General features: G+C 44.6%; 1 protein-coding gene across 1 annotated transcript in view; it reads right to left on the bottom strand.

Annotated features, from left to right (window-relative positions):
* Positions 1-1160: 1160 nt before the first annotated feature.
* The window catches only part of LOC140391649 (stromelysin-1-like), a 75207-nt gene continuing 61597 nt past the window's right edge, over positions 1161-14770 (bottom strand). Inside the window, exons 8-10 of the mRNA XM_072476344.1 lie at positions 9844-10000; positions 9634-9734; positions 1161-2335 (exon numbers count right to left, since the gene is read on the bottom strand). Coding sequence (XP_072332445.1) covers positions 2238-2335; positions 9634-9734; positions 9844-10000 — 356 coding nt within the window. The 3' untranslated portion in view covers positions 1161-2237. The remainder of the gene's footprint in view (positions 2336-9633; positions 9735-9843; positions 10001-14770) is intronic.

Below are 14770 nucleotides of genomic sequence, written 5' to 3'. Positions count from 1 at the left end.
CTTCAAAAAACTATCTATCTTTACCTTGAAAACATTTAATGAAGGAGCCTTAACTGCTTCACTGGGCAGGGAATTCCATAGATTCACAAGCCTTTGGGTGAAGAGGTTCCTCCTAAACTCAGTCCTAAATCTACTTCCCCTTATTTTGAGTCTATGCCCCCTAGTTCTGCTTTCACCTGCCAGTGGAAACAACCTGCCCGTACCTATCCTATCTATTCCCTTCATAATTTTATATGTTTCTGTAAGATCCTCCCACATCCTAAATTCCAACGAGTACAGTCTCAGTCTACTCAACCTCGTAATCCAATCCCCTCAACTCTGGGATTAACCTAGTGAATCTCCTTTGCACACCCTCCAGTGCCAGTACGTTCTTTCTCAGGTAAGGAGACCAAAACTGAACACAATACTCCAGGTGTGGCCTCACTAACACCTTATCTAGTTGCAGCATAGCCTCCCTAGTCTTAAACTCCATCCCTCTAGAAATGAAGGACAAAACTCCATTTGGCTTCTTAATCACCTGTTGCACCTGTAAACCAACTTTTAGCGACTCATTCACTAGGGCACCCAGGTCTCTCTGCACAGCAGCATGTTTTAATATTTTATCATTTAGATAATAATCCCTTTTGCTGTTATTCCTACCAAAATGGATAACCTCACATTTGTCAACATTGTATTCCATCTGCCAGACCCTAGCCCATTCACTTAAACTATCCAAATCCCTCTGCAGACTCCCAGTATCCTCTGCACCTTCTGCTCTACCACTCATCTAAGTGTCGTCTGCAAACCTGGACACATTTCACTTGGTCCCCAACTCCAAATCATCTGTGTAAATTGTAAACAATTGTGTGGTAGCTTCTAAGCACCCTGAATAATTATCCACTGTGACGAGGCATGCTTTTCCTCTAAAGATGAAGAGATCTAGTCCCAATCTTTTCCAAGGCCTATAAGCTAATTGGTACTAAAGGTTCTGTTGGTGGCTGGCATGACAAAATTATGTCTTATATTGCCTTTGAAGTTCCTGCCCACAAATCTCCTGGCTCAATTTACCTGCATCGGAGTGAAAATTTCTGTAACTTATTGGGAGAAAAACCAGTGAAAGCACATATTACAGTGTTGGTGCACAGAATTATGACAACCACAGTTTCTATTAACTTGTTCTTTATTTTCAATAGGATATTTGATTTGTGTAGTGAATCCATTGAATTTGTGGATCAGTAAAAAGAGGTATTTTGGGCTAAATACAATTAATATTCTAAACTGCTTTCAGTGTAAACATGTAAGAAATGACATTGAAACATATATTGCACAGCAAAATATAGTAATAAAAGCAAAATATTGCAGAAATAATGCTGGAAATCTGAAGTAAAAACAGAAAATGCTCGATAAACTCATGTCTGTCCTTGGCCTGCTGCGATGCTCCAGCATTACCCAACGCAAACTTGAAGAACAGCACCTCATCTTCTGATTAGTCATGTTACAGCCTTCTGAGCTCAACATTGAGTTCAACACCTTCATTCTGTGAACTTTCCCACTATCTTGACTCCCCCCTTTTGTTTTCTGTTATTTGATACCCTGGGCTGTCCCAACACAATCCCACCCCTCCCCCACATGGCCACTGTCCCTTGTTGTTCAGTTTGTTCCCACTGAGCACTGACCTGTCTTCCTAGTAACACATTTCGCTATCCTACCTTTGCCACTATGAACACTCTTCAGTCCCTAAAGGGCACCATTAACAGCCCCTTTGTCTCACGTCCATGACATTTTTGTCAATCTCTCCTTAGCTCTGCCCTAACAATGGCTTTCTATTCTGTCCCAGTCCCTCTCCAAGTATATAATTCATCACATTTCCATCCCTCTTCAGTTCTGAGGAAAGGTCATATGGACTCAAAACATTAACCCCGTCTCTCTGTCCACAGTTGCTGCTAAACCTACTGAGTTTTCCAGCATTTTCTGCTTTTATTGTAAAAATATATTCACAGTACAATGTATGCTAAAAGGTGTTTTAAGGCTTAAATGTCATATTAACATTATCTTGTTACAAATTCTGCAGTAAATTGAGCAATTAAATCAATTGATTGATCAATTTCAAATTAAAAAGCAGAAACTATATTATGAAATAGTTCATGATTAAGCTTCATTGAATAGTTAATTTTGTCTTACATTGACAATAACATATCCATTCTCTATAGGCAAAATATTCTCCATGAGTCGATGGTGCAGTAGCAAAGCACATTTACTTAGGTACAGTTCATCCACCCAACTTGTCGGGAAGATATTATTAATTTAGTACCATGGTATTTGTACACAGAAAGTCCACTTGTGAGGTAGTAATCCCCTGTCAATTGAAAAAAAGTTTATTTATTATTTGTTTAAAGCATGCAAACTGCATTTCCTCATGTGTTCCATTAGGTTTATGTTGTGACTCTAGCAGGACACTGAAACATCCTAAAAACAGAGGGATGCATGGGCAGAAGCTTCGTAGAAGGCCAATTACGTCAAAAGTACAGAGCGAGAACAGGGGGCAAGGATTCCTGATGTTGGGATTTCCTAAATTTCTAGACCAGAAAGGATTGATGTAAGGTTCAAAACTGGGATTCCATGAAAGAGCAAATGTAATGATCAACAAAATGGTGCAAATGTGTGCCATTGGTATTGCCAGACCTGCGAAGCAAGCATTAAAAAAAAGATAGGCTTGCATATTGTGGCGAATGTAAGAAATTGTTATCTATTATATTTTATATTTGTTGCAGCAATGTTATTAAAAGCCCTGGTTTAAGATATATACAGGCAGTATGTCTGCCAAAGCTGTGATTAAGAGGTCATAAAAGTGAGATAATCATTAAACTAGCCATTTGCTTGTTTACAGAAAGATGGCTAATGGAACACTGTTATGATTTTGGAGGATCCCTGGGGTGTAGATATTTAATGACGGATGGTGCTTAGTCCTGGATAAACAAGTCATGGGACATCTTAGTGGGAGGAGACCAAAGTATGGCTTATGATGTAATTAAAGGATGGAGCCAGGTCTGTCTGTAGTTTTGCAGTTTGCCAGAGGATTTTAGTCTGACAAGACAGAGCTTAAGCTGGCTCCTGAGAGCTTCTCTCCAAGGTATTTGCAAAGAAAAAAGCAAGTAAACCTGTTAGTGGTTTGCTTAATTGAAATATATATAGTTGCAGGTGTAGGAAGTAAGTTAATGTTTTTCTTTTTATTTAAAAATTGTTTCAACTGTTAACTGTAAAGTTGTTACTTTGTAGCTTATGTGATTAATTCAGTGTTTAAATTAAAATTTGTTTTAACATAAAAGATACCTACTGGTCAATGTTATCATTCCTAGAGTGAAGTATCCTTTCCTCACAGTTTTACCAATTGCAAATTATTGTGTTCTCATCCGGGAGCCTAACTATATATATATATATATATATATATATAATAAAATGCTTTTCACCACACATCCGTGAATAAGAAATTGAATGGGATTGACAGGGTTGATGTAAAATGGATGTTTCCTCTTGTTGGACATTCTGGAAGGAGAGGCCATAGTTTTAGGCTAAGGGGTGGCAGATATGAAACAGAAATGAAGAGGAATTACTTCATCAAAGGGCCATGAATCTGTGGAATTCTCTACCCCAGGGTGCAGTGGACGGTAGAGCACTAAACACATTTAAGGAGGAGATAGATAAAGTTTTAAATTCGTAGCGGGATGAAGGATTATGGAGAACGAGCAGGAAAGTGGAGCTGAGGCCGAGAAGAGGTCAGCAATGATTGTACTGAATGGCGGAGCAGGTGCGAGGGGCTAAATAGCCTAATCTTGCTCCTAGTTCTTATGCTCTTATCTCAAAGCACTTTCAGCCAATGATAGTGTAATCACTGTCGCTCTGTAGGAAACCAGCACTCAATGATCTACCCAACTTCTACATTCAGATAATGTAGAGACAATGTTGTAACTTTGTTAATACTCTTAGGAGTATGTGTAATTAGGGTTGGAGAAATTTTGTTTTCTCTCCGAAAAAAAAGACTCTGCTCTGCTATTACCATGCCGAAAGCAAAATAAAATATATTGAAAAAAAAAGGCCGGAAAAAGTATCTGTGACTGATGTTATGGGCCAGGGTTTAGAGAACCCCAAAGTGTAGCATGGAGTTCACCTGACCCACAACTTTTAATAGATTATAGTATGGGGAGCACACGGCCCACTCTACAGGTGTGGTACAGCAGAAATGGAAAAGTATTTTTTAAAGCAAAACAATGTTTATTCTATGAACACAAGTTAACCTTTTTAAAACATACAATGAACATCTTAGCAACCATTAATTCAAATACAACCCCCAAAGAATACAACACTGAGTAATCCTTTAAGCTTTCCTTTTAACATCCATAAGACTTAAAACAACTTTTACCAGAAGCACATCAGGTTAAAGTCCCTACTGTTATTAGTTTAAAATCACCAAAGGATCGATTTACATTCTTTAGATTACAGAGGGAGACTCTGATACACCTTCTGGCTGTGACTGCAGCTATCCAGCTCTGAAAACAAAACTAAAAACACACCCTGCAGCAAACAGCTTAAAATGAAAGTATAAAGCTGACAGACAGCCCAGCTCCACCCCCTCTCAGCTGGCGGGGCGGAAATCCCTCCGGCGTCGGCCTAGCCCCTCAATGTTGGGGCTCGGCCCCCAAAGATGCGGAGCATTCCGCTCCTTTGGGGCGGCGCGATGCCCGTCTGATTGGCGCCGTTTTGGGCGCCAGTCGGCGGACATCGTGCCGTTGGGGGAGAATTTCGCCCCACATTCTAAAGAGAAATGCCGATGAGTAGAGGAATGGATGGATTGTGCAGAGACGTTGTTCAAAGAGACTGTCAATCGAGAAAGATTTCGGTTGGAAGAAGAATAACAAAGAAAAATGGACTATATTGTTATACCTGTTTGCATGTGTTGTTTTATTTTAAAGAAACAAAAATGTATATTTACTGTGTGGATTTCTTACTGGATGGTGCAAAAGTGAAAAATGAAACCATCTTGAAGTTGATGGGTTTTTTTTCTTGGGGGAGGTGTCATGCAAGAGTGCCTTTAAGAACTAGATGTTTAAGCAATGTACCTTTAAGAAAACAGTGATGTCATAGAGTGGGTGGAGCTCAGCAAGGTTCAGCCATTTTGCAGTTTTGATTTTGCAGTTTTGAAAAGTGCCTGGCTGGTTTTGCTGAGAGCAGTTTAAAAGTGCCTGGCTGTTTTGAAGTAAGGGGTGTTAAGAGGTGATTAAAAGGAGAAAGCCAGTTTGAGACAGCAGCTTGAGAAGTTCTGGTTTGCTGTGATCTGATTAAATGGTGAAAGCCAGTTTGAGACAGCAGCTTGGGTGTGTCTGTGTGTGTCCAGAGAGTTTGCAGGAAGAAAGCAAGGTGCTGGCACTGAAGTCACCCAAGCTAATATATCTCTGCCATTCTACAGAAACTATATATATCCTTTAACCTGATGTGATACTGTTGAAAAGTGTTAAGTCTCTTGGAAGTTTGAAGGAACATTTTGAGGAATTATTTACTGTTGCAATATTTTCGGAGTTATCTTTGAAGTAAGGGGTGTTAAGAGATCCAATGTTTATTTAAGATGTTAAGTTGAGTTCATGGAATAAACATTGTTTTGTGTTTAAAAACCCACGTGTAGGAGGAATCGAACGGACTCTCAGAGATGTTAGTGTATATGTATAATATGTATAGGTAGTTGTTATAGGTAATTGTATATTGGATTGTTGGATTGTATTTTTGGAGAGTATTTATTTTGGACAAGGCAGTTGCCATTCAGTTTTGTTTTTGTTTTTGTTTATATATTATTTATTCACTTGTTTAAAACTGGCCACTGTTATTTATATTGCTTTATTGTTGTGTAAAAGAAATACTACGTACTGTTATGTTTGGCCAAAAATCTTGAATAAAATATATATATTTAAAAAAACCCACATGTCCATAATTGTAATCCCACACCTAGGGAAAAAGCCGTGTACGAGGAAAAGCACCAAATCCATTAAAGGGAGAGGTTGGTTGAACTCCATGTAACCATTTTGGGGTTCTGAAAATGCCTCGCCCATAACACTATCATCAACCCTAATTTACATCCATTTGAATCTTATTAATGAGATTGAAGTCGAAAGCAGCGGACCCTTCGGAATTACCCAACTCTCCAGCGGGATGTCCCGTGGGCGTCGTTTATACCCCTTTCCAAAAACGTGAAGTTACCGCAATGGCTACCGAGGGGAAGTGAGGAGGTGAGTGGCCATGGCAATTATCTGGCATGCAGCTCGAGGGTCCTCGGGGAGGGTTGGGCATGATCGGGGGGCTGAAACGTTCTCGGTTGGAGGTTGTACCTGGGCCAGGGGGTGGTCAGGGGCTTTGCGTCTGTGAGGCCTTCAGGCCATCTTTAAATATTATGGAGGTCCATAACAGGGGCAATCACAGTTGCACTTGTCTGCCCTACCAAACTCTTCCAAGACAGATCCATGCTCAAGCTTCTCTCCTGAAAATCAATTCCATTCCCTTTGAAGTCAGCAGCCTCTAGCTTCACAGCTGAAGGCTATTTCAAATGAGGAATTACCTTGCTAGTTGTGAGAGCACTTCATGCTCCTCATCTTTCAGATGCCTATGATGTGGAGATGCCGGCGTTGGACCGGGATTCATGTCGCATTACATTCATCCCCCAACATCTGGCCTGCAAAATCCCGCCAACTGTCCTGGCTTGACACAATTCACACCTCTTTAACCTGGGGTTACCCCATCTCTGGATCTGTAAAGATTTAATCACCTGCTAATGCTCGCATTCCAAGCATTGTCTGGCATCTTTGAATCTGTCTATATATATGTTTCTGGAACATACCTCTTCATTCACCTGAGGAAGGAGCAGCGCTCCGAAAGCTAGTGATATCGAAACAAACCTGTTGGACTTTAACCTGGTGTTGTAAGACTTCTTCAGGTGCCTAAGGCACAGGTGCCATGTCTCCGAGGATGATTAGTGCACTGCATGTCCAGCAAACATTGATCCTGAACAGTGTGCCTGTTCTCGAGGAGCATCAGCACCATAGAGGCAGTTGTCAACAATCAAACAGTAAAGAGCGGGGCTTCACCACTGAGGACCCTCTCACGGTCAAAGGGTCTGTATATGGATGAGTAGAAGGCAGTTCAGCATGGCCTCCCTAATGTTCCCGACAGAGGCCTGGGATCTAGAGGTTCCTGATCTGGCTGGGGCAATTGTACAGAGCAAGGTTTACCAGAACAACTGGCTCGCTGAATGGCACTGCAAGAGAAGACGGGGCAGTCATAGTAAGGCTGGGGAGATTTTAAGGCCCCGGGATGGAAGTCCTCACTGATAATCGATCTCTCTCCTTCTCCAATTCCTTCCAGTTAAAACTGTTTGTTAGTCTGGATCTCGCGGAGGCTGCCTTCACTGTGCTTATGGTAGCAGAGGCGGGCAGAAGGCAAGGGCACTGATGTTCCAAGGTGTACAGGCGTCGTTGGTTATTCACTTAGGAGGGCCCCGGCTCACTTGTCAGTGGCACATGTACAGCCGTGTCGCCCTGTCCCGTGTGCTGACCCCGAGACGCAGCCTCATCAGGGGGGTGGAACACAGGTATGCAGGTGGCCACTGTTGCTGCCCCATGGGACAGGCCAGGATTAACACTCAGAGCCTCCTCCTCCCGGTCAGTGCCCATAGATCCCTGGGGTTCACTTTGGGAGAGAGGGGCAGCTGGTTCAAGCCCCGTCTGCCACTGCATCATCTGGCTCTGACAACCCTGATTGTTCACCACAGTCTGCACCATCGTGTTGGCGCCCTTAGAAATGCTCCTCAGTGACTGGAACATGCTCTGCAGCACCTCAGTCATGCCCACCTAGGACCGGATCTTATGTATCTCTCCGTATTATGGAGAGATACCAGAAAGTCTCCTGTAGTCTAAAAAGTATAAATTAGTAAAAGGACGAGGAACAGGGGCGAAATTCTCCCGAAACGGCGCGATGTCCGCCGACTGGCGCCCAAAACGGCGCCAATCAGACAGGCATCGCGCCGCCCCAAAGGTGCGGAATGCTCCGCATCTTTGGGGGCCGAGCCCCAACATTGCGGGGCTAGGCCGACGCCGGAGGAATTTCCGTCCCGCCAGCTGGCGGAAACAGCCTTTGTTGCCCCGCCAGCTGGCGCGGAAATGACATGTCGGGGCGGCGAATGCACGGGAAATTGTCAGCGGCCGCTGACAATTTCCCGCGCATGCACAGTGGAGGGAGTCTCTTCCGCCTCCGCCATGGTGGAGACCGTGGCGGAGGCGGAAGGGAAAGAGTGCCCCCATGGCACAGGCCCGCCCGCGGATCGGTGGGCCCCGATCGCGGGCCAGGCCACCGGGGTCAGATTGCCCCGCGCCCCCCCCAGGACCCAGGAGCCCGCCCACGCCGCCTTGTCCTGCCGGTAAATAGTGCTTTAATTTACGGTGGCGGGACAGGCAATTTATCGGCGGGACTTCGGCCCATCTGGGCTGGAGAATCGAGCGGGGGGGCCCGCCAACCGGCGCGATTCCCGTTCCGCCCAATCTCCGGTGCCGGAGACTTCAGCAACCGGCGGGGGCGGGATTCACGGCAGCCCCCGGCGATTCTCCGACCCGGCAGGGGGTCGGAGAATGACACCCCAGTTATGACAAATTTAGTGAAGTTCTCCCGATGGATGCCTTGCTTTACGGAGCAGAGATCAGAGAAATGACTGTCATGTCCGCTGCATTGTGCCAATTCTGATGTTCCAGTGACAATATTTGATCATTTCATTTCATTTCCTAAATTCCATAATCCACGTTCCTATAGATATGGGCCGGGATTCGCTGAAATCCTGGGCAAGTGTTGATGCCGGTGACAAAACCGGTGCGTGCGACGCCGGTGTCAACGGGCTGCCAGGCCCTGGCATTCACCGCTTCCTCGGGGGCTAGAATGGCACCGAAGTGCTGTGCGCTGCTCCGGCGCCGAAAGCCAGCCCGCCACGGCCGTCTCCACGCTGGCCTCCGGGCAATATGGCCGAGCCCTCCAGGGGCCCGGCACGGAGGAACTTAGCACCCCCCCCCCCAGAATGAGCCTGCTCACCGATTGGTTGCCCCCGATCGCGGGCCTGGCCACCGTGGCGGCTCCCAACAGGGTCGGCTCCCCCCGCCCCCCACCAGGATGGCCCCCGCATCCAGAACGGTGAGGTCCCGCCGGGTAGGACCATATGCAAACGACGGCGGCGGGATTCGGCGGAACTCGGCCAGTTGAGCACGGAGAATCGCCGGGGGGGGGGGCACTTTCAACGGCCCCCGACCAGCGCCGTGGTGACCGCGCCGGCGCGATTGGCGCCGATTCTCCAGTCGTCGGAGAACCGGCAGCCCAGGGTCAGCGCGGCGTGGCAGGATTCGCGTGCCCCCCCTGCTGATTCTCCAACCCGGCGCGGGATCAGACAATCCCGCCCATGGAGTTTGTTCAACCAACAGTCCTTATATTATTAATGAAGATCCATTTAGTTAAGAACTTCTGCATTAAAACACAATCCTTTAAATTTCTCTAGTGCATTTCATACAGTGATTTTATTATTTCAATTGTGCTGCTGTTCCAAAACAGTCATTTATCCTTCTCTGCCAAGTGGACACTTACCATGATCCTTAACAGCTGCATCCACGGTCGAAATGTTGCTAAAGACATCTGCAATTAAGCTTGGGCTACTGCTACTCATTTCATTTTCATCTATATTATACCTAAATAAAAAAGTATATGGTTCAGTATGTTATGATTTGCAGGGCAACACATAATCACAAAGGCGTCAGATGCTGGGTCAAACTTAGAAAATGTTATGAAAGTGCATACCTCCAGAACTGCTCACCCACAAAAAACAGTATCCAACTCCGGTCAACTCGCATTGCGGCATCTATTTTAGTAACATTGCTCAGAAAACCAAAATCAGAGATAGGCCTTGGGAATCCCGATCTCAGAACATTCCCAGTGTAAAGCCAGTATCGAGATCCTGCAAGGTAAATGGATTTTATTTAAAGAATAACCACAGAATTATTGGCCAGACTGTCATTCAGTTTCATATCAAAGCAGAGCTTACAAGGTTTTATGATATTGTGACACCAGAGGGCTGTATTTTACACATCTCAATGAGTTTATCAGGCAGGATGGAAACGGATTGGGAGGACAAATTAAATCATGAGGGTATCATGTCATTTCTGTAAATGAGACATGATTGAGAGAGGGGCAGGATTGACAGCTCAATGTTCCAGGATACAGGATCTTCAGGCAAGACAGGAAAGGAGGTAAAGGAGGAGGCGGCATCGCAAGTTCGGGGAATCAGGGAATCAATTACAGCAGTAAGGATGGATGGCATCTTAGAAGGCTCTTCAACTGAAGCCATATATGTAGAATTTAAAACCAAAAAGGAACGATAATATTGCTGGGAGTGTTCTATCGGCCCTCCAACAATCCGAGAGAAATAGAAGAGCAGATATGTAGACAAATTTCAAAGAAGTGTAAAAGTAATAGGGTAGTGATAGTGGGGGATTTCAACTTCCCAAATGTTAACTTGGGTAGTCATAGTGTAAAAGCTTGAGAGGGAGTGGAATTCTTAAAATGCATCCAGGAGATGTTTTTAAGCCAGTACGTAGAAGGGCCTACAAGAGAGGGGCGGTCCACGACTTAATTTTTTGTATTGAAACTGAGCAAGTGGTTGAAATATCAGTGGGGGGAGCATTTTGCAGACAGTGATCATAACTTAGTTAGATCCAAGATTTTTATGGATAAGGATGGGCCTGAAATCAAAGTTCTAAACTGGGAGAAGGCCAATTTTAATAAGATCAGATATTATTTGGCCAGAGTGGACTGGGAGCAAACACCCTAGGTAAATCTGTGACAGAAGAGGGAAACGCATTCAAGAAGGAAATAGGGAGAGTGCAGGACCAACATGTTACATGAAAGAAAAAGGGTGGGACCAACAAATCCATTGAACCCTGGATATCGAGGGATATACAGCATTTGATCATGAGAAAAAGGAAGGCTTATGGCAAATATTGAGGGCTCAAAACAGCAGAAGCCGTAGAGGCATATAGAATGTGCAAGAGGGAGCTTAAAAAGGAAATTAGGAGAGCAAAAAGGAGACATGAAAGGATACTGACAGGTAAAATAAAGGAAAATCCTAAATGGTTTTACAAGTTCATTAAGTGTAAAAGAATAATTAGGTGAAGATAAGGACCACAGGGGAAGGCCTCAGGGGAAGTCGGTACAGTTCCAAAAGCAAGTAGCAGGGCAGAGAGTAAAGAAATAGTCAGGAACCCAACTTCTACTGCAGCTAATGGTAAAACTACAAGTATACAAGAGAAAAATAATAAACAACCGAATAAAGCATCCAGTGCTGAAAGACAGGTTCGGGGGTATGCCCCAATTAAAAGAGTTCTATATACTAATGCATGGAGTGTAAGAAATAAACCGGATGAGCTGCAGGCGCAAATGCAAATTGAACATTATAAATTCATAAATTTCTAAGATATTGGAGCAGAATTAGGCCATTCGGCCCATTCAGTCTGCTCCGCCATTCTATCATGGCTGATATGTTCCTCATCTGCTACCGACAATGTTACAGACCAAGAGCTGGATTGCAAAATCAGCCAAAGCATCTGCTCCCTGGAACACATGACCTAGGAACAGGAGTCAGCAATTTAGCCTCCCGAGCCTAACACACTCAATGTGGTCATGGCTGATCCCACCCTTGCCTCAACTCCACTGACCTGTTCATTCTCTATAACCCTTCAACCCATTACCAATTAAAAATCTCTCTAACTCCTCATTAAATTTACTCACTGTCCCTGCATCCACCACACTCTGGGGTAGCGAATTCCACAGATTCACAACCTTTGGGAGAAGTAATTTGTCCTCAAATCTGTTTTAAATTTGCTACCTCTTATTCTAAGATCATGACCTCTCGTTTTAAAACGCCCCACAAAAGGCAGCATCAGCCCCACGTCTACTTTATCCGTACCTTTTAGCATCTTGTATACCTTAATGAGATCTCCCCTCATTTTTCTAAACTCCAGAGAGTACAGGCCAAAACTGTTCAATCTCGCCTTGTATGTCAAACCCCTCCTCTCTGGAATCAATCTCGTGAACCTCCTCTGAACTGCCTCCAATGCCACTACATCTTTCCTCAAATAAGGGGGCCAAAACTGTCACAATACTCCAGGTGTGGTCTTACCAATGCCTTGTATTGTTGCAACATTTCCTTACCTTTATACTCATTCCTTTTGTTATAAATACCAACATTCAATTTGCTTCCCTTATTATCTGCTGCATCTGCATGCTCGTTTTCTGTGACTCATATACAAGGACACCCAGATCCCTCTGCACGGAGCACCCCAAAGTCTCTCCCCATTCAGTAGCTATTATGGAGACATGGCTGCAGGATGGTCAGGACTGGGAACTAAAAAGAAACGGTTATAAAGTTTGCAGGAGGGACAGGGTAGATGGCAGAGGGGCAGAGCAGCCTTGCTGATTAGAAATACTATCACCTCAGTTGTGAGGGAGGATATAAAAAATATCTGCACTGACCCACTGAAAGAGAACTCCACCCAAGCTCACCCCCATCCCAATAACCTCCTCAGCCAACCTACACTAAAGGGCAATTTAGCATGGCCAATCCTCCTAACTTGCACATCTTTAGACTGTGGGAGGAAACCGGAGCACCCGGAGGAAACCCACGCAGACACAGGGAGATGGTGCAAATCCACACAGTCACCCGAGGCCGGAATTGAACCCGGGTCCCTGGCGTTGTAAAGCAGCAGTGCTAACCACTGTGTTACAATTAGCCTTTACTCAAAGTCAGCCTGCATCGCTGAAAGTGTAGATAAATGTTGACGAGAGCAGGTGCTGAAACTGGTTGCATAAGAGAGTGTGGCCTCAAAGACCACTAAATAACAGCACAACATGAGACAGTATTAGTTGCAAGATTTTCCAATTCCACATTGAAGGCCTTGGTGAGAGATATGCAGAGGACCAGAGATGCCATCTACTTGAAATGAAATGAAATGAAAATCGCTTATTGTCACAAGTAGGCTTCAAATGAAGTTACTGTGAAAAGCCCCTAGTAGCCACATTCCGGCGCCTGTTCGGGGAGGCTGTTACGGGAATTGAACCGTGCTGCTGGCCTGCCTTGGTCTGCTTTCAAAGCCAGCGATTTAGCCCTGTGCTAATGAGGGGAAAGCATCCAATGGAGACCATAGGGGTAGAATTGAGGAACAAAAAAGGATCTAAAACCGTAATAGGTGTTGTGTTTTGACCCCGGCAGCAGTTCTGAGTGATAGATTGTATAAATGCAGGAATTAGGCAAGTGTGTAGCAAAGGCAGAGTAGCATTATGGAGGATTGTAACTTGCACATAGATTGGGAGAGGCAGACACGCACCAAGAATTCCTACAGTGCAGAAGAAGGCCATTCGACCCACCGAGACTGCACCATGCCTCTGAAAAATCACCTTACCTAGGCCCACTCCTCTGCCCTATACCCTTAACTTCATAACCCCACCTAACCTGCACATCTTTGGGCACTAAAGGGCAATTTAGCATGCCCAATTCACCTAACTTGCACAGATTTGGACTGTTGGAAGAAACTGGAGCACCCAGAGGAACCCATGCAGACAAGGGGGAAAAGTGAAAACTCCACACAGTCACCCAAGGCTGTAATTAAACCCAGGTTGTCAGGCAGCAGTGCCATTGTGTCACCCCAGACCTGTCAGAAAGGGTAGTGAATTTTTGGAACGTGTCCGGGATAGTTTCCTGCAGCAATATTAGATTTATTTATGAGCAATGAGCCAAATTTAATTAGTAGCCTAACTTCACGAACATTTATCACATAATGATCACAACATGACTGAATTCAGTGTTGTGTTTGAAAATGAAAAGCATGATTCAGATACTAGAATTCTAGACTTTCGTAAATGTGACTTTAAACGGAATGAGGCCGAGGCTGTCGATGGTAAGCTGTGTCCAGAGGGGTCCTGCAGGGATCAGTGTTGGGGCCTTTGCTGTTTGTGGTTTATATAAATGACTTAGATATTACTGTGGGAGGGTTGATCATTAAGTTTGCGGATGATACAAAAATTAATGGGGTGATAAATAGTGACAAGGATAGCCTTAAATTACAGAAGGATATAGACGGGCTGGTCAGATGGGCTGATCAATGGCAAATGGAATTCAATCTGGATAAGATAGAGCACTTGGGCCGGACAAACAAGGCAAGGGAATACATGATAAACGGCAGAACCCTGGGAAGTACTGAGGATCCGAGGGACCTTGGTGTACATGTACACCAGTCCCTTTAGATAGCAGAGCAGGTGTATACAGTGGTTAAGAAGGCATATGACACACTTGCCCTCATTAGCCGAGGCATAGAGTTTGAGAGTAGGGATGTTATGCTGAACTGCATGAAACCTTTGTTAGGCCACAGCTAAAGTATTGTATGAAATTCTGGAATCCATATTAACGGAGGGATGTTTAGCACTGGAAAGAGTGGAGAGGGGATTTACTAGGGTTTGCCTGCGCTGGAGAGTTCTAATTAGGAAGAAAGTTTGCATAGACTTGGATTGTTTACCTTGGAGCAGAGGAAACTGAGGGGAGATTGAAATGTATAAAATGACGAGGGGCTTAGATAGAATAGATAGAAAGAAACATTTCCCCTTGGTGGAGGCATCAATGACTAGGGGCCATAGATTTAAGGTAAGGGACAGGAGGTTTAGAGGGGATGTGAGGAAA

Source organism: Scyliorhinus torazame, chromosome 15, assembly GCF_047496885.1.
Source record: "Scyliorhinus torazame isolate Kashiwa2021f chromosome 15, sScyTor2.1, whole genome shotgun sequence".
Taxonomy (NCBI): Eukaryota; Metazoa; Chordata; class Chondrichthyes; order Carcharhiniformes; family Scyliorhinidae; genus Scyliorhinus; species Scyliorhinus torazame.
The sequence above is the reverse complement of the archived record's forward strand: the minus strand, read 5'-3'. Positions and strand labels throughout refer to the sequence as shown.